Here is a 20,727-nt window from a genome sequence, read left to right as displayed (position 1 = left end):
ATATAAGCTGGGGAGCTGCTTTGGCAGGGGGGGTTGGACCCGATGATCTCTCAAGGTCCCTTCCAACCCCTATGATTCTGTGATTCTGTGATTCTTTGTGAAACACCTGCAGTGCATCTTACAGGAGAGGAGGAGCTGGATCTCACTATTTCAGATTCTTCTTTAGACAAGAAACAAGGAGGAAAGCTGAGGACACCATCATGGGAAAGGTGCAATGACCGTGTGCAAGGAAGAGTAGACATGGCGGTATTGTGTCGATGCTTGGACTTGATGAGCCTAGAGGTCTTTTACAAACTTAAAGATTTTATGATTCTGTGATTCTATGATGAAGAACAGCTGAGGTAACCAGAAGCATTACCACCTCTCCAAGAGCGAGCTGGGGAGATGATGTGACCTGATGAGGAAAAGGCAGCTGGGAGTCATTGGGTGCTTGGAAACTGAGGAGCTGGATGTGGTGGCTGATGCTGTGCAGCACCTCGGCCTCCCCCAGGCTCCCTGGATGCCAAGGTGGTGAGGTCTCAGCAGCAGGGACTACTCCTTGCTGTGAATCTTTGCACAGGTATGTTGGTGGCCCTCAAGTTCATCTGTCTACAGACAGTGTCTGACTGCTCAAATGTCCACTGTCCAAATTTACAGCTTCAGCAAGCTACACTGATGGAGAAATCCAGGAAAGACAACATAACTTGTTCTGTGAACTGGCACATTAGCCAAGAGCTAACCTTGCAGCACTAAAAAGCACCCAAGAACAAGCTACTTCACAGAAGCATTTTTCCATTTTCTCTGGAGATGCTGAGCACAAAACCAGAGAGAGGACACCTGGTTGCATGCAACCGTTCCTCAGAGTGCAAGACAGATGGGTGACATACCCAGGCAAATGGAGATTTGGAAATGGACACGGCAGGATTTTCTAGCAGGGTTTCCAATCTCAAGTGCCTGACTTGAGTGCAGGCACACTCAGCATCTGTGCTCTCAGGGAAGATGGACACAGGAAGACGGAGACTGTTTGGACCCTAGAAACAGTTTACTACCTCTTATCATCTGACCTGTGGAGAAAATAAATGGGTTCAAAGCCTTTTTAATTTTGGCATTTAATCACTATCTGATATAATCCCAAAATACCTTTTCAAAATGGTGTGCTCTGCCTTGCAGGCATTGCTCAGCTCCTGACAGCAAACAGCAAGTGTGGGAGGAGAGCGTAAGCAGTGAAGACAGTGGCCAACACAATCATTTCACCTGTGGACAACCTTTAGCCTTTGCAAAAAAGCTCCTTAGCTCCTTAGGACAGTTGCTAGGGAGGAGTCATACCTTCAACCTGAGCCAAAACAGGACATGATGGTGATCAAGACCTCAATCTAACCTATGCATTACTTGTCATCTGTACTGTCAAATAAAACCAGGGAGGACGACTGCCTCAGCAGGGACTTGTCCTGCATGCCTGAAGATGGCAGCACGATACAGACTGAGGTCCACAAGCGCAATTTCCAGGTGGACAGTTACTGTGGCGATGGACGCCGAGGCCACTTGATGTCGCAGTACTGAATCCCATGCATGTCCCACCTCCAAAACTGAGTGACCACATCCCAGTGGATCCCTGGCTTGTGCTGCTTATACCATGCTGTGCTTGACCTGAGCCATCTCACCCCATGGATGTTATTAAATGCTGGCAGCAAGCAGTGCTACCTAGCACACTTTTCCTGGTGGACAAAACCCTTCCATTCTCCAAAGGCAGTATGATTTTCCTGGCAGGCAGATTCTGCCGTCACTAATACAAAAAAGAATGTGTTACCAGCACCGTTTCAGCCAGAATTGTGGAGTTTCTTGTAACTGTACTTCCAAAGAAATCAGTGGTGGGTCTCTTACTGCCTTCAGTCAAATCAGGATCCAAACACGGTGCTGCAGACAGGCCTCCATCCAGGGTAATGTTAATTTAGACCTTGAACCATTGGTTGGAGCCTTTACTGACTTTTCTTATACCTATTTTTTAGCTTAATTCCATAAAGTAATTGGGGTACTGTTATTATTTATGTTCACCTGACTGTATGACATCTTCCAAGTCCCAATAACTTTTGATACTGTTGGCCAATTTCAACCATACCCACAGACAGGCAGAGGGCAGCACCCCCCAGAAAAGGGATGTGATGTTGTCTTGGTCTCAGCTAGGATAGAGTTCATTTTCAAAAGGAGTTAGTAGCATAGGTGAGCCGAGCTTCCCAACGGTGTTTTCCACACTATGTGATATCATGCTTGCCCATAAAAGGGGGCTGGTCTGGAGGTGTGGGTCTGCGCAGCTCTGAGACTGTTGAGTGCAGTCTGAGTGTCAGGTTGGTTGTCAGGTTGGCAAAGGTTTGTGTTATCAGTTTGTGTATGCTGTCATGCATCCTGTTGTTGTTGTTGTTTCTCTCTCCCTGTGCTGTGTCAGCAAAGTGTCCTTATCCCAACACGCAGGTGCTTTTGTCTATTCCTGCTCCCTGTCCCACCAGGGGAACGGGGAGTGAGCAGTGCCTGGTACTCAGCTGCTGGATGGGGCTGAACCACGAGAGATGTGAAAGCTGTTCCCATCGCACCACAGAGAATCAGCAGGACACAGAGACATGGGGATGCTTCTGCCACAGCCTGGAGATTTTTAAATATCATAGAATCACAGAATCATAGAATTGTAGGGGTTGGAAGGGACCTTGAGAGATCATCGGGTCCAACCCCCCTGCCAAAGCAGCTCCCTAGGACATATCACTCAGATAGGCCTCCAGGCAGGTCTTGAATTTCTCCAGAGAAGGAGACTCCACCACCTCCCTGGGCAGCCTGTCCCAGGGCTCTGTCACCCTCACTGGGAAAAAGTTCTTCCGCATGTTGGTGCGGAACTTCCTGTGCTCCAACTTGCAGCCATTGCCCCTTGTCCTGTCCCCACAGATCACTGAAAAGGGGCTGGCTAATTCCCCCTGCATCCCCTGCTTCAGATAATTATAAACTTTAATTAGGTCCCCCTTAGTCTTCTCTTCTCAAGGCTGAACAGTCCCAACTTACTCAGCTTATCCTCATAGGGGAGATGCTCCAGGCCCTTAATCATCTTTGTAGCCCTTCTTTGGACTCTCTCCAGGAGGTCCCTGTCCTTTTTATACCAGGGAGCCCAGAACGGGACACAATACTCCAGGTGGGGCCTGACCAGGGCAGATTAGAGGGGGAAGATCACCTCCTTTGACCTGCTGGCCACACTCCTCCGGATGCATCCCAGGATCCCATTGGCTCTCTTAGCCACCAGGGCGCGCAGCTGGCTCATGGCCAACCTGTCGTCAACCAGGACCCCCAGGTCCTTCTCCACTGAGCTCTTCTCCAGCAGGTCATTCCCCAGCCTGTACTGATACAGTCGGTTGTTCCTCCCCAGGTGCAAGACTCCGCACTTGCTTTTGTTGAACTTCATCTGGTTTCTCCCTGCCCAGCTCTCCAGCCTGTCCAGGTCTCGCTGGATGGCAGCGCAGTGTTCCTGCGTGTCAGCCACCCCTCCCAGGTTTGTATCATCAGGTACTTGCTGAAGGTCGATGAGGGTCGATGCTATTCCCTCTTCAAGGTCGTCAATGAAGATATTAAACAGGACTGGACCCAAACTCAAGATGAAAGTCTCTAAGAAACACGGCTTTTTCTATTCTTAGAGTCTACACTTGTTGATATTGGTACTGGTCAGCTTTTTATGTTTATTGGGTACTGAACCTTGGTGACAAAGAATCATATATATGGTGAAGTGCTTAGAAATGTGATAGCATTCCAGAAATCTTTAAAAAGTGTATCTTGACAACTGACATACTTACGTCAAAAAGCAATGCATCCTCAACCTTATATAGTAGAAGCTTAATAATTGGTAGTAGTTACCAACCATATTGGTTTAGAAACATCTTCGTTTCTGAATTCTTAGGTATTTCAGATCTTGACATTGCCTGAGGCTGTCTTTAATATCTATCAGTTCATACTGCAGTCAATAAGAAAAAATACTTCCTTTCTGTGCTATAAACATGGAAAAAAAATAGTTTCACTGCTCCTTTTGGTACCTATAGAACAGCCTCCACGGCAGCTTAGGTATCAAGTTGGGTTTTGAAAATTTTGGGTTGATTTTCGCAGTTCCTCCAATTATCTGCAGGAGAACAGCACAAGATCTGCAGAGACAAATGGATGGAGATCTGTATCCACTTGATTTTGACTATAATTACTCAAATGAATACTCTTCTAATGAAAGCAATGTCTGTGAAATGGGCAACTATTTTGTACTTCACACCCATCTCACTACTGTCTTCTACACTGTGGTATTTTTGCTCAGCCTGCTAGGAAACACTCTGGTGTTATGGATCCTATTCAAATACGAAAACCTTACATCTTTAACGAACGTCTCCATCATGAATCTCTGTCTCTCTGACTTAGTCTTCTCCTGCATGCTGCCCTTCTGGGCAGTGGACCAGTCCTTTGGGTGGATTTTTGGCGAGTTCCTCTGCAAAGCAGTGAATGCTGTTTTCTCCATGGGCTACTACAGCGGTGTTTGCTTTTTGGCTATCATGACTATCCTGCGGTACTTGTCTGTAGTGAACCCCCTTTCGACTTTGAGATCCCAGACGTGGTACTATGGATTTCTGGTGAGCTTGGTTGTTTGGATTGGTAGCATATTAATTGTCATTCCAGAGATGATTCATACTTCAGTGAAAGAAAACTTGGAAGGGATGAAGATGTGTGAATACAACTGGGAATGGAAAAAGACAGACATCTATCAGAGAAATATATTCTTCCTGATTTCCTTTGGTGTTATCGGATTCTGTTACATCAAGATACTGATCATCTTGCTCAGAGCAAGATCTCACAGAAAGCACAGAACCGTGAAGCTCATCCTTATCATTGTGGTGGCTTTTTTCCTGAGCTGGGCACCTTACAATATTCTCAGCTTTCTAATTACTTTTCCAGCACCTAGCTGTCAGTATTACAAAGACTCCCAGTTTGCCTTCTACATTTGCCGTAAAATTGCTTTCTCCCACTGCTGCCTCAACCCTGTGCTCTACGTGTTGGTTGGAGTCAAGTTCAAGAGGCATTTGTTACGGTTATGCAATCAATATTTACCATATGGCAATGGTCAAGCCTCCAGCCCCAGGACCAGCTCTCAAGATAAATTCCACTATGAAGATGCATCCCTCTACTGAAGTGAGACCTAACTATGAGCACTAATCCTGGGTGTACTTTCAGATTTTAAAAGCCATGGGCAGTCTCTAATTCTTAGAGGCACTTTCCTGACAAAGGCACACAAATTTACTCTCTGCAAGCATGCTGTGTATGGAAAAAAAAATTTTTTAAACATATTTACAGTAGGATGGAGAATTAAGAATGCTGAGAAATTACTTTATTGGCCTTTTAAGTCTTATCTTTATGAATTTTTTGAGCAGTGAGATGAAAACAGAAAAAAAAATCTGCTTTTTCCTTTGGGAGCTAAACCATCAGGTTGTAACATAAATGGTCTTGTGGGTTGCTTTCTTGCCTTACTTAAAATACTTGGGTTGCATATAGTAATGGGCACATTTACTTCTGGAGCTTTTATGCTTTGCAGTATTTATCAGTGTTGATCTCATTGTTTCTCTTTTTTTTGGGGGGCTCTTGGGATTAACTGGCTTGACAACAGCTAAAAGACCTCAGAGTCTCTGAAGTTCTCAGTGCAAATGTTCATTTATCTGTTGGTAGATAAATATATGTAAAACTAGCTTAATGTAAGAGAAAATTTGGGGGTCTGAAATGGAAAGTTTGGGAGAGCTCTAGAAGGAAAACAAGCTGATACTTCACCAGTATATTAGTTTTCCTCCTGTTACGGTTCCTGCCACAGGCACCTTCCAGTCTCTGAATATCTCTTCAAGTGGTTGCAGTGGATCAGCAGCCCATCTCCAGGGTGGTACAGGAACATATTTGCCTCTAAATGCTCTCTCCTTCCTTTTCTCCCCTTGCCATGGTGCTAAGAAGAACAAAAGGCTTTTTAAATAGGTGAACAGAGATAATTTGCTTTATTTGTAATGTTTGATCCTTTTTCCTTATTTTTTTTTAGGAAGCCAGAGCAGCAGGTAGCCTATATACTTGGATGCTTGCTGCTTCACAACTTTTTTTAAAACTGTTTCACAGAGATGTTCATCATCAAAGCCAGCCATGAGTTTGGTTTTGATGTGCTTTGTGTCTGTCTAAATACCAGATAAACTCATATCTTTGAGGTGTGTGAGCACCTGGTCTACCAGCTGCCTGGCCACACACAAGCCTTTCATTTCATGCAGGTATCTCATCTCCATGAGCAGGTGGGAAGTAAAGTGTAAATATTTACATGAATCTAGCTTTGGAAATGTTGCTATGAGGGCTAGTGTTAAGGGCAGGAGTGTTTTTACATGACTCCTAAAACATGATTTCCCAGCTAAAAGCAAGTTGAGAGAATTCAATTCAACAGCACATACTTTTGCAACAAAAACAATCCAACCTTCTGGCTTTTTTTTTTTTTTTTTTTCTTTTTCCTTACAGTAACTGATATTCATCTTTGTGATAGCTCAGTGGGTTGGATGTTTTCCCCCAAGATAGTGTAATATGTAGCATGTGCTCCAATGTAGCTGAATAACCAACCCTCTGGAAACCGAAGATTTCATTTCCCAGCACTGGCATAGAAAGCCAAGGTAGCTTTGCAGTGGCACCAAACAGTGTTTTTGCAATGGTTCTAAGCAACAATTTGGCTTTTTGGGCAGCCATCTTAAAATGGTATCCTGGTATCCTGTTACTACAGATATTGCCTAAAGCTTAAAAAATGTAAAAAGTCACTCTTTAATCCCACCAGGGAACCCACTTGTGTTCAGACAAACCATGGAGAGGTTGGAGTTGTCATCTGTCTGGTTCTGGTGGAGAACAGCCTTTGGGTCTTGTCTCCTGAAAAGAGACATTTGAAATGAATGTGGCTGCTGTATGCACTTCAAGAGACTTTGGACTGGGGACTCAATAATGCCAATTATGAAGAGATGACTGACCATCACTTTACGAAGAGACAACCTGCTGAAGGACAAACGAGTCCAAATTCTTCTTCCTTTCTGATAAGCCAGGGCCATCTGCAAAGCTCTACAAGAGGAAAAAGTTATGATGATGAGTAAAAGAAGGTCTCGTGTACCTACGTAATTTCAACAAACTGTCGTTCCACTGTCCTAGACCTACACTCTCCTGAAACAAAAATCTTTACTGTAACACACTCTACAGAATGCTTAATATTATGCAATTGTACTTCTGCTTGCCATAACCAAAGTAATCCAGCACGTGAAGATTCCCTCTCCTGACATAACAAAGTGATGCTAATAAATACTTGGAAATTCAACGGAATATTACCACTGTGATTATTGTTCTCTGCCTGTTCTCTACCCACTTATTAAGGTATTTTCAATTGAAGAATTAGTTGTGAATTTTCATAGATTAATTTAGCTTGGAAGAGATTTCTGGAGGTCATACATTACTTCAACCTGCTCACAGCAGTTCTGTCTTTTCAGTTAGACAAGGTTGCTCAGAGCCTTGTCTGCTCAAACTCTGAAAATCTCCAAGAACAGAAACTGTGTAATTCCTCTGGGTCCCTGTTCCAAAGCTTAACAACTCTGATGGTGGATTTTTTTCCTGCAACATGAACAAATTTTTTTTTGCTGCAAATGTGTGACGTTGCTTCTTCTGCCTCATCCTTGCCTTCTTCATGTCCTTTTATCACAAGGTGAAAAAGAGCCATCAGATCTCCCTTAAACCTTGGTTTTGTGGTGGTTTTTGGGTTTTTTTGTTGGGTTGTTTTGGGTCTGAGGGGTTTTTTTGTTTGGTTGGTTTTGTTTTTCTGAGGCTAAAATAACCCCAGACCATCTAGTCTCCTCATATGTCATGTGCTCTAACTCCCTGTTTTGGTGGTGCTCCATTGGGCTCACTTCAGTAAATCAATCTCTTTTATTGGGAGCCTCAAAACTGGATATTCTACTGTGGATGCGACCACATGAATGTCAGGTAGAGAGAGAGGTTTCCCTCAACCTGATGGCAACACAGGCCCATACACAGTTAGTCTTCACTGCTGCAAGGGTACATGACTTGTTTGTGTTCAACATGTTCATTTGAACCTCCATATCTTTTCCAGCAAAGCTGACCTCTAGCCAGGTAGCTCCCAGCCCATGTTCTTTGCAGTGGGTTAAGCCATCCCAGCTGCAGGACTTTGCATTTGCCATTGTTGAACTTCCAGGGCTCCTGTCAGCTCATTCTAAAAGGTTGCTGATGGCCCCTTGCATGGCAGCCCTACAGCTCAATGTGTATCAGCTGCTTGCTCTTACTTGGTTTCATCCACAGACTTGCTGAGGATGCATCCTGTCTCATCATCCAGGTTGTTAATGAAGATTTTAAACAGTACCAGCTTCTGTACTGACCTCTCAAACCATGCCACTCATAAAAGAGCCACTCATTAAAATTTCAAACCACTGAGCACTACCCTTTGAGCCTGATGGTCCAGTCAGTTTTTCATCCACTTTGCAGTCCACCCATTCAGTTTTTGTGGTAATGGCTGGAGGATCTGCTCCATCATTTTTCAGGGCACAGGGGTGAGATTAACCAGCCTATAGTTCCCAGTGTTGTCCTTCTTCCCTTTTTTTGAAAATGGGCACGACCTTTGCCTTTATCAAGTCATCAGGGACCTCCTTTGATCATCACCATGGCCTGTAGAAGCAATAGATAGCACCTTTCAGTGATACTGGGCAATGCCCTCAGCACCATTATGTGCACCCTGCCCAGTTCCACAGAGAACCATTCATCCAGTCTACGTAAGTAGTTCCAAAGCAATTCTCCTCAGCCATGAGTCGTACCTCTCTCCTAGGCACAGAGACCTGTAAGGCACTTGGAGCTATATGCAGGAAATATGTTGGTGCAGCTTCCATCTTTTTTTTTTATACATGTATGTTATTAAATATCTATATTGCTAAAGCCACAGAATATGCCCAGTGCAGGTCTGGGCATGGGCAGCCTGTGGATTGCTTTCCCTCTGGGAGCTCCAGATGCTTGGAAAATACAATCTGTTCTGGGTAAAACCTAATGCTTGGAGGACCTTTAATTTCACCCAATCAACTATTATGTGGTCTGAGCAAATGCAGAACTGAAAGAAGTTTGTAAATTTAAAAGGAGAAATTAGTTTTGAAACCACAGATTATGTTGATGAGGGTGGTCACAACATTACAGCCAATGTATAGTGCCAGAGATGTGTTTACATAGGATGGCACCTCCAGCCTTAACTGCAAGTTACAGCAGTTAAATGGACATGCTCTTGCTGCTCTGATTAAGTCCATATTAAGTTCCACCCAGTGGAAATGGAAGAACAACGGCTTCTCCCACAAGCAATTTAAATGGATTGGGCCCTTCTCCCTACCTGTCTTCTCAGCAAGTGAACACAAAACTGAGTATCACTGCCATAGCTTGTCAGAGCTCCCACCTTCTGTGCATCCATGGGAGCCTGTGTCAATGATCTGCCAGCAGGGAAAATCCTCACTGGTAAGGGGTAAAGCAGGTAGCCAAACTAGTCCTTTCCACTGCTAATGCAAATAGTCTGAAATAAAATAAGCAAACTTAAAATCCACACATTTTTAGAAAGCATCCTGTTCCTATTAAAATTGATGATAATTTTGCTTCTTACCATAATCAGAGCAAAAATCAGATTCATAAACATGTGCAATGTGTTGGGCAACGCACAGCATGTGCTGCTTGTTGCCACACGTGTCTGATCAGGAGTGAAAATACCTCCCTCTATAACTCAATATTTTGAAAATGCCACCAGTGTTACTAAAATCATAAATAAAACTCTATCTTACATTCTTATGGTTACTAAGCAGTTTAACATGTTCTTGTTCATCCAGTGTTTAAATAGGGAGGTCCTGTGTTAAGTTGGGAGAAGCTTCACTGGGGTTTAGTAGACATGGTGGTGTTGGGTTGATGGTTGGACTTGATCTTAGAGGCCTTTTCCAACCTTAAAGATTCTGTGATTCTATTTGCCATGCTGATTAGATGCCTACAGGTTTTTCAGGAAGCAGTACTAAAGCAACCATCAAAATTAGAAAGGAACATAATGCAAGAGTTAGCTGCCAGTAAGAAGTACCAGTAAAGATCACATATGAAGACCAGCTGTATATTGTCATAAAGGAGGAACAAACACCACAGTCCTTCCCTTATCAGCACAGACCTGTTTTTAAGAACTCCCCTGCACCTAAGCATACCAAATGTTGAAAGTCAGCTGCAACCCATTTAGTCACATAAGGAACCCTAACTTCATTTAAAATACAAAGAACACTGAAGCCACCTCACAGTAATTGCCCATCAGAAAAGTGTCACTAGCAGTTGTTCTCTGCACCTTAGCTTCTTCATGTAAGTATTACAGCACTGAAAGATAAGAGAACCTAGTAAGGTTGGCCTTGACTAAAATAATCTGTAAGTTTGTAAAAGTGGTCATTATTCTTTTTTTTTACTTTATTTGCAAACAGTAAACAGAAGACTTTGATCCATTTAAACTGTACAAACGAAGGTCTCTGTTCTGGTTCTGGTTCTGCCATACCATCCCCCCAAAACAGCTCCAAATCTTGGTACTTATTTCCCCACACAGGAGTGAAATGCAGCCAGTTCTGAGCAGCGACAGCTCCTAACCCTGATATGCTCAAGAAGACAGTCTCAGAAACTTACCTGATATTAGCAGGAGGTTCTTCCAAGCCCGTCAGCCACCTTCCCAGTTTCGCTTCCAGAGGTTTTCCTGAGCTTTGCTGGTTCTTTCAACGTTGCCTGCTTCCAGCTGACAATTATTTGCCCACCTATTCAAACCAGAATGCAACCAAATGCAAAAAGTGGTCCCTGAGCTGTTCATTATATACGTCAAGTGCGTAGCAGGAGCAAACCCCTCCCTGGTTATTATGCAACGGCAATCAACGCTTAAAAAACTTAACGGGAAATACATAATGAGGTAATCTCAGACAGTCCTTTTTTTCTTTTATCTTCTTTTGCTAGAGCCCAGTTATTTAAGAGAGTTTCGCAAAAGCCTCCTCTAGTCAATGAGGCACCAGACCGTTATCAGCACGAGACGGCTCACGACAGGGTTTGCGCTTTATGACAAGCCAGGCAGTGCAAATGTAAACTGAACTGCCTGAAGGGAGGAAACTCTTCCCACACAGAAACACAGCGTGTTCATAGCGTGTTCATGCATCATAATTACAACGAAAGGATTCTTTATTTGTTTGCAAACTTTGTGCTGTTTCTGTGAGTCACCAAAATGCAACCCTCTCTCCCCCCCAAAAAAGAGAATGGCGAAACCAACCCAACTCGAGTTCGAACTGTGTTTCAGAATCACTCCAAAAGAACTGCAGCTACCATCAGATTTAACCCCTGATGTCGGAAGTTGATTTCAGGCCTTACATAGCTATCAGCCATATGGAACAAAACCCAAAGGATACAGGATGAGCCTTTAATGATCCACTACACAGGAATTTAGTAGTTTGAGTTGCTTGAGTTGGGGATCTCTGTGGGATACATTTACAGTTACAAGGGTAACATTCCATCAACTAGTGGAAAGATTTTTCCCGGGAAAGGCTTTCCTTTCACTGGGAAGATCACTATTGCCTTCCCCAGGCTGGGAAAAATTGACGATAATTCCCCTCCAGTTTAAGAAGTTATTCAATAAATTTTATCAGAATGAAGATAAAGCAACACAAATAGAACAAATAATGCTTTCCCCCCCCCCCCCACAGGACAGCTTCCAAAGAGAAAAAAAACCTTGAACCTCTTTTGTTGCTAAGAATATGGATAGATGAAGAATACAGAAAATCCTAAGAAGTGTTGGTCAGCAACAGATCTAGTTGGAAACAACAGGTTTTTCTCTGAAGAAACCAATGTCTATATCCAGGCAATAATCCAATAATTAATGTTGATAATTCAATATTTCTGAAAGTGGCTTGTGTCTGTGTAATTCAAAGGAGGTACAATCCATTCTACTTGATCAGTTCTGAGTGAGGAGTAAAACTGCACATGGATAGTACATAAAAAACTCCACTGCAGTGAAATTATCTGGAATTTCATTTTATCACCATTTGCAACTGATGACCCCAGGGTTACTTTTGGAAGACAGTTTTCTACGGATCAATGGAAAACAAACATTTGGTTTCAGCAGATGCTCTGGGCCCTGTATTGTACGATGCTGCAAAGTGTGCCAAGAGAAGTCAGACTGAAGGCTGCTTTCCAACTGTGTAAGGCATTCCATGCCATTTCATGAATCACGCACCCACAACATGCTCAGCCTTATAACCTGCATTTTTGAGGACATTAAGGTGCTTTTGAGTTATTTGGAACCATACATTAGGTGAAGATTATTCACCAGCTTACGTGTAGAAGGAGTCTGGTGCTTCTGGCGTGGAAGCACCTGAAACAACCTCGTTTTGGTTTCACACCTGCTTTCTCACAGCCTCCTCAGTCATATGTGGCCTTAATGATTTCCTACTTACGTCTTACAGCCATGGGAAGACGTTTTTCCACCAATGGATGAGGGCAGAAAGGGTAAACCTGCTGTGTACTGGGTGTACCGAGCCTGACTTTCATACTCACTTCAGTCGTCTGTGCAGAGGTTGATGAACTGATGCACAAACAAAAAAACACACACAAAAAAACCCCTCCACAACCTCCAGCGGCCTCACGGAAGTTGTAGTCGGCGGGGAGCGGCGAAGGTCGCGGAGCTTTTCCCCGGGCCGTCTCTCCGTGACATGGCGGCCACGCAGGTAACGCGCGACACTCCCCCACCCCTCGACTCTCCCCCCCTCCTACCCCCGGCCTGAGGGAGTGCAGGGGGAGGCCAGGCCGGTGGGGAAGCGGTGGCGACTGCCGGAGGGAGGGGGGGAAGTAACTTCAGCGGCTTCCACTTGTTGCCGCTCGGAGCTCGTTTCGAGAGGAGGAGCCCCGGCCGGGACGGAGAGGGGCGAGAGCTGCACCGCGGCCTCTCAGAGCTGTGGTGGAGAACTTGGCATGGCCCCGCGGCTGGGTGAGCCCGGCGGGGCCAATACCCCAGCCTGCCGTGGGATGGCCAGCTCCGCACACACAGGCCCTGGGTGGCCTGGGTATGGTGGCCGATGCCTGCCGAGGCGCTGGCCCAGAGGGACGGGGAGCTGCGAGGCACCCACCCTTCCCCAAGGGGCTCCCCGCAGCTCCCGGTCCCAGAGGTCCAGCGACTAGGCGGATGGCAGCCAGCATCCAGGCCCGGTCGTTTAAGGTGTCGTTCTTTCCACCTTGGTGAGCGATGATTTTAGGCCGGCACAAACCCTGCCCTTTGTTTTCTACCCTGTCATCCACCCGTGAACAGACCTGAGTTCTCCTCGCGGGTCACAGCAGCTGACAGAGGAGCAGAGTCACCCTGCTAGAAACCAGATACCCGCCCGTGTCCGTGCCCATGCCCTCGCTCACTATAAAGTGCTGATAGGCAAATATTTGCCACGGTCCTAATCCCGCATGCCCTTGTGTCGGCAAATCTCCGGCAGACGGACTGGGAGAGTTTTGCTGGCACGCAGGGCGGCTGGGTCTGTCTCCAGAGCAGATGCTGGGTTTGCGGCCGGCCCTCCTCCGGCTTACGTTGATCCCAGTAATCCAGAGGGAGCAAGGGAAAAAAAACAAAGAGCGAGGCTCTAGTGAAATGGTCGTCTGATGTCTTTGGGCTCTGGATTCTCCTGTGGTGGTGGTGGTGAGTCGGACTGCATAGGGGCTGTGTTGTGTTTTGGAGGCTGGTGAATTCCTTGCCATTGCAGCTGCCTGTTTGTGAGCTCGGGGCCCTGGTGTTTTCTGCTGGGGTCATCACACTCAGTCGCCTTCTGCTGATTTTTGCCTGTGCAAAGGTTGCTTGGCGTATAGAGTTGATCAGCTGTAGCTGTCATGCTCCCGGTTCAGCCTCTCAGTTGAAACCGAGTTACTTTTCAAGTGTAAACAAAGAAGGAGAAGTAGGAGGCTTTTGCCTCTATGCTTGAAGGGTGAGGATGGATGTTTGGTTTTATCCGTGGAGGCAGCCTGGGATTAAACTTTCAGGGTACAACATGGACACTGTTCAGCAGCATGGTGAAATGCTCTCTGTTGGTTTTCTTGGTTTTGGTTTTGATATGATGCGTCAGAACATGCAGCAGAGGAGATAAACTCCTTGCAGTAGTGCCTTTTATGTTTTGCGAATATTATTGTGTACAAGGCAATTTCCTGAAGTCTTCCAATGATTCTCCTGGGAGTGCTTGAATTTAAAAAATGTTCCAAATGTTCCAGACAGTGTTTCCAAACGTTCACATTTAGAAGACTGCACTGCAGTTAAAATGCTCTGTCTAAGATACTATGGTAGAAAACAAATGGTAGTTGATTTTGCTCACCTTGTGGTAGTACATACATATTTGAGAGTGTTTGTTGTGAGCATCGTTTCACTACTTCTTCTGAAGAGTCAGTTAGTTGGAGAGCCTGGTTTTCATGTATAAAGGGGCCTCTTATGTACACCATCTGATAACAGTGAAAGGGTGTATTGTATTTGTAGTCCCTCTCTCCACTGCTAGAGGGTTATGCTAGAGGGTTACATAAAAGGAATAGGAATTTGTACTAAAATCCTGGAGGCTGGGATCTTTTAAGACTTGGTCGGTGGAGAATCAAGACTTATGGGAACAACTAGGGAGAGAAGACTATTCAAAATGTAAAGGAAAAGTACATGTCAAATTTCAGAAACTATCCAGTGGACTCAAGGAAAAGTAGTGCTGAAAATTGTTTTTAACTAAGATTGTTATTTGTTTTTCTTAGTTGATCACATTCAAAAAGTAAATGATTGTCTGTTTGTCAAATAAACACCAAACCCTTCTAATACTCTATAGATGTTGTTGAGATTATTAAACTGAAGGGAACTGTAAAAGCCCTAAGTGTTTTTATTGTTAGCCATTATTTTGTTTGTTTGTTTGTATTACTGTGGTTTTATTCCTGTTCGGTATTACCAACATGAAGAATCTTTTCAGCAGCTTCTACTTCTATCTAGTCTCATTCATGTTTTTGTGTAGTAATTCTGGTTTGTATCATCAGGTACTTGCTGAGGGTCGATGAGGGTCGATGCTATTCCCTCATCAAGGTCGTCAATGAAGATATTAAACAGGACTGGACCCAAACTCAAGATGAAAGTCTCTAAGAAACACGGCTTTTTCCATTCTTAGAGTCTACACTTGTTGATATTGGTACTGGTCAGCTTTTCATGTTTATTGGGTACTGAACCTTGGTGACAAAGAATCATATATATGGTGAAGTGCTTAGAAATGTGATAGCATTCCAGAAATCTTTAAAAAGTGTATCTTGACAACTGACATACTTACGTCAAAAAGCAATGCATCCTCAACCTTATGTAGTAGAAGCTTAATAATTAGTAGTAGTTACCAACCATATTGGTTTAGAAACATCTTCGTTTCTGAATTCTTAGGTATTTCAGATCTTGACATTGCCTGAGGCTGTCTTTAATATCTATCAGTTCATACTGCAGTCAATAAGAAAAAATACTTCCTTTCTGTGCTATAAACATGGAAAAAAAAATAGTTTCACTGCTTCTTTTGGTACCTATAGAACAGCCTCCACGGCAGCTTAGGTATCAAGTTGGGTTTTGAAAATTTTGTATTGATTTTCACAGTTCCTCTAATTACCTGTGGGAGAACAGCACAAGATCTGCACAGACAAATGGATGAAGATCTGTATCCACTTTATTTCGACTATAATTACTCAAATGAATACTCTTCTAATGAAAGCAATGTCTGTGACATGGGCAACTATTTTGTACTTCGCACCCATCTCACTACTGTCTTCTACACTGTGGTATTTTTGCTCAGCCTGCTAGGAAACACTCTGGTGTTATGGATCCTATTCAAATACGAAAACCTTACATCTTTAACGAACGTCTCCATCATGAATCTCTGTCTCTCTGACTTAGTCTTCTCCTGCATGCTGCCCTTCTGGGCAGTGGACCAGTCCTTTGGGTGGATTTTTGGCGAGTTCCTCTGCAAAGCAGTGAATGCTGTTTTCTCCATGGGCTACTACAGCGGTGTTTGCTTTTTGGCTATCATGACTATCCTGCGGTACTTGTCTGTAGTGAACCCCCTTTCGACTTTGAGATCCCAGACGTGGTACTATGGATTTCTGGTGAGCTTGGTTGTTTGGATTGGTAGCATATTAATTGTCATTCCAGAGATGATTCATACTTCAGTGAAAGAAAACTTGGAAGGGGTGAAGATGTGTGAATACGACTGGGAATGGAAAAAGACAGACATCTATCAGAGAAATATATTCTTCCTGATTTCCTTTGGTGTTATTGGATTCTGTTACATCAAGATACTGATCATCTTGCTCAGAGCAAGATCTCACAGAAAGCACAGAACCGTGAAGCTCATCCTTATCATTGTGGTGGCTTTTTTCCTGAGCTGGGCACCTTACAATATTCTCAGCTTTCTAATTACTTTTCCATCACCTAACTGTCAGTATCACAACGACTCCCAGTTTGCCTTCTACATTTGCCGTAAAATTGCTTTCTCCCACTGCTGCCTCAACCCTGTGCTCTACGTATTGGTTGGAGTCAAGTTCAAGAGGCATTTGTTACGGTTATGCAATCAATATTTACCATATGGCAATGGTCAAGCCTCCAGCCCCAGGACCAGCTCTCAAGATAAATTCCACTATGAAGATGCATCCCTCTACTGAAGTGAGACCTAACTATGAGCACTAATCCTGGGTGTACTTTCAGATTTTAAAAGCCATGGGCAGTCTCTAATTCTTAGAGGCACTTTCCTGACAAAGGCACACAAATTTACTCTCTGCAAGCATGCTGTGTATGGAAAAAAAATTTTTTTAAAACATATTTACAGTAGGATGGAGAATTAAGAATGCTGAGAAATTACTTTATTGGCCTTTTAAGTCTTATCTTTATGAATTTTTTGTGCAGTGAGATGAAAACAGAAAAAAAGATCTGCTTTTTCCTTTGGGAGCTAAACCATCAGGTTGTAACATAAATGGTCTTGTGGGTTGCTTTCTTGCCTTAGTTAAAATACTTGGGTTGCATATAGTAATGGGCACATTTACTTCTGGAGCTTTTATGCTTTGCAGTATTTATCAGTGTTGATCTCATTGTTTCTCTTTTTTTTGGGGCTCTTGGGATTAACTGGCTTGACAACAGCTAAAAGACCTCAGAGTCTCTTAAGTTCTCAGTGCAAATGTTCATTTATCTGTTGGTAGATAAATATATGTAAAACTAGCTTAATGTAAGAGAAATTTTGGGGGTCTGAAATGGAAAGTTTGGGAGAGCTCTAGAAGGAAAACAAGCTGATACTTCACCAGTACATTAGTTTTCCTCCTGTTACGGTTCCTGCCACAGGCACCTTCCAGTCTCTGAATATCTCTTCAAGTGGTTGCAGTGGATCAGCAGCCCATCTCCAGGGTGGTACAGGAACATATTTGCCTCTAAATGCTCTCTCCTTCCTTTTCTCCCCTTGCCATGGTGCTAAGAAGAACAAAAGGCTTTTTAAATAGGTGAACAGAGATAATTTGCTTTATTTGTAATGTTTGATCCTTTTTCCTTATTTTTTTTTAGGAAGCCAGAGCAGCAGGTAGCCTATATACTTGGATGCTTGCTGCTTCACAACTTTTTTTAAAACTGTTTCACAGAGATGTTCATCATCAAAGCCAGCCATGTGTTTGGTTTTGATGTGCTTTGTGTCTGTCAAAATACCAGATAAACTCATATCTTTGAGGTGTGTGAGCACCTGGTCTACCAGCTGCCTGGCCACAAGCCTTTCATTTCATGCCCGTGTCTCATCTCCATGAGCAGGTGGGAAGTAAAGTGTAAATATTTACATGAATCTAGCTTTGGAAGTGTTGCTATGAGGGCTAGTGTTAAGGGCAGGAGTGTTTTTACGTGACTCCTAAAACATGATTTCCCAGCTAAAAGCAAGTTGAGAGAATTCAATTCAACAGCACATACTTTTGCAACAAAAACAATCCAACCTTCTGGCTTTTTTTTTATTTTTTTTTCTTTTTCCTTACAGTAACTGATACTCATCTTTGTGATAGCTCAGTGGGTTGGGTGTTTTCCCCCAAGGTAGTGTAATATGTAGCATGTGCTCCAATGTAGCTGAATAACCAACCCTCTGGAAACCGGAAGATGTAATTTCCCAGCACTGGCATAGAAAGCCAAGGTAGCTTTGCAGTGGCACCAAACAGTGTTTTTGCAATGGTTCTAAGCAACAATTTGGCTTTTTGGGCAGCCATCTTAAAATGTCTGTGTTGTTTCAGCACTATATCATTTGATCTCTAGAGATCCTCTGGAGGAGACAAGATTCTTCTCAGCAATGGACACATTTATAAAAAGCAGAAACTCAGACATAGCTGTAGTAAAATGACCCATTTCTGATTGCATTCAGAGGCAAGAATACCTAGGGAAAAGCATAAGAATGGGGCAAACATACATGACACATATCCAAATAATCTTCCTAGGGCTTGCCCATAATTTCTGGTTTGTGCTTTGGTTTCGCTGCAAGAACAAAGCGATGGTATCTTGTCCATTATCATCACATGTGCCTTTCTGAACAAGTCAGTCCTGGTATCCTGTTACTACAGATATTGCCTAAAGCTTAAAAAATGTAAAAAGTTACTCCTTAATCCCACCGGGGAACCCACTTGTGTTCAGACAAACCATGGAGAGGTCGGAGTTGTCATCTGTCTGGTTCTGGTGGAGAACAGCCTTTGGGTCTTGTCTCCTGAAAAGAGACATTTGAAATGAATGTGGTTGCTGTATGCACTTCAAGAGACTTTGGACTGGGGACTCAATAATGCCAATTATGAAGAGATGACTGACCATCACTTTACGAAGAGACAACCTGCTGAAGGACAAACGAGTCCAAATTCTTCTTCCTTTCTGATAAGCCAGGGCCATCTCATGGGCAACAGCAAAGCTCTACAAGAGGAAAAAGTTATGATGATGAGTAAAAGAAGGTCTCGTATACCTACGTAATTTCAACAAACTGTCGTTCCACTGTCCTAGACCTACACTCTCCTGAAACAAAAATCTTTACTGTAACACACTCTACAGAATGCTTAATATTATGCAATTGTACTTCTGCTTGCCATAACCAAAGTAATCCAGCACGTGAAGATTCCCTCTCCTGACATAACAAAGTGATGCTAATAAATACTTGGAAATTCAACGGAATATTACCACTGTGATTATTGTTCTCTGCCTGTTCTCTACCCACTTATTAAGGTATTTTCAATTGAAGAATTAGTTGTGAATTTTCATAGATTAATTTAGCTTGGAAGAGATTTCTGGAGGTCATACATTACTTCAACCTGCTCACAGCAGTTCTGTCTTTTCAGTTAGACAAGGTTGCTCAGAGCCTTGTCTGCTCAAACTCTGAAAATCTCCAAGAACAGAAACTGTGTAATTCCTCTGGGTCCCTGTTCCAAAGCTTAACAACTCTGATGGTGGATTTTTTTCCTGCAACATGAACAATTTTTTTTTGCTGCAAATGTGTGACGTTGCTTCTTCTGCCTCATCCTTGCCTTCTTCATGTCCTTTTATCACAGGGTGAAAAAGAGCCATCAGATCTCCCTTAAACCTTGGTTTTGTGGTGGTTTTGGGGTTTTTTTGTTGGGTTGTTTTGGGTCTGAGGGTTTTTTTTGTTTGGTTGGTTTTGTTTTTCTGAGGCTAAAATAACCCCAGACCATCTAGTCTCCTCATATGTCATGTGCTCTAACTCCCTGTTTTGGTGGTGCTCCATTGGGCTCACTTCAGTAAATCAATCTCTCTCTTTTATTGGGAGCCTCAAAACTGGATATTCTACTGTGGATGCGACCACATGAATGTCAGGTAGAGAGAGAGGTTTCCCTCAACCTGATGGCAACACAGGCCCATACACAGTTAGTCTTCACTGCTGCAAGGGTACATGACTTGTTTGTGTTCAACATGTTCATTTGAACCTCCACATTTTTTCCAGCAAAGCTGACCTCTAGCCAGGTAGCTCTCAGCCCATGTTCTTGCAGTGGGTTAAGCCATCCCAGCTGCAGGACTTTGCATTTGCCATTGTTGAACTTCCAGGGCTCCTGTCAGCTCATTCTAAAAGGTTGCTGATGGCCCCTTGCATGGCAGCCCTACAGCTCAATGTGTATCAGCTGCTTGCTCTTACTTGGTTTCATCCACAGACTTGCTGAGGATGCATCCTGTCTCATCATCCAGGTTGTTAATGAAGATTTTAAACAGTACCAGCTCTGTACTGACCTCTCAAACCATGCCACTCATAAAAGAGCCACTCATTAAAATTTCAAACCACTGAGCACTACCCTTTGAGCCTGATGATCCAGTCAGTTTTTCATCCACTTTGCAGTCCACCCATTCAGTTTTTGTGGTAATGGCTCCCTGGAGGATCTGCTCCATCATTTTTCAGGGCACAGGGGTGAGATTAACCAGCCTATAGTTCCCAGTGTTGTCCTTCTTCCCTTTTTTTGAAAATGGGCACGACCTTTGCCTTTATCAAGTCATCAGGGACCTCCCTTGATCATCACCATGGCCTTTAGGAGCAATAGATAGCACCTTTCAGTGATACTGGGCAATGCCCTCAGCACCATTATGTGCACCCTGCTCAGTTCCACAGAGAACCATTCATCCAGTCTACGTAAGTAGTTCCAAAGCAATTCTCCTCA

At 43.6% G+C, this 20,727-nt stretch overlaps 2 protein-coding genes across 2 annotated transcripts; both read left to right on the top strand.

Annotated features, from left to right (window-relative positions):
* Window positions 1–4,154: 4,154 nt before the first annotated feature.
* Window positions 4,155–5,168, top strand: LOC311205554 (chemokine XC receptor 1-like; the record flags this gene model as incomplete). Its single annotated transcript, XM_084280009.1, has 1 exon — window positions 4,155–5,168. The coding sequence occupies one exon, from the start codon at window positions 4,155–4,157 to the stop codon at window positions 5,166–5,168; it is 1,014 nt and encodes a 337-aa protein (XP_084136135.1).
* Window positions 5,169–15,723: 10,555 nt separating this feature from the next.
* LOC311189156 (chemokine XC receptor 1-like) lies at window positions 15,724–16,737 on the top strand (the record flags this gene model as incomplete). Its single annotated transcript, XM_084260735.1, has 1 exon — window positions 15,724–16,737. The coding sequence occupies one exon, from the start codon at window positions 15,724–15,726 to the stop codon at window positions 16,735–16,737; it is 1,014 nt and encodes a 337-aa protein (XP_084116861.1).
* Between the last annotated feature and the right edge of the window lie 3,990 nt (window positions 16,738–20,727).

This window comes from Gallinula chloropus, assembly GCF_964237585.1.
Source record: "Gallinula chloropus genome assembly, chromosome: 2".
Classification (NCBI taxonomy): domain Eukaryota; kingdom Metazoa; phylum Chordata; class Aves; order Gruiformes; family Rallidae; genus Gallinula; species Gallinula chloropus.
This window is presented reverse-complemented; position numbering and strand designations above follow the sequence as displayed.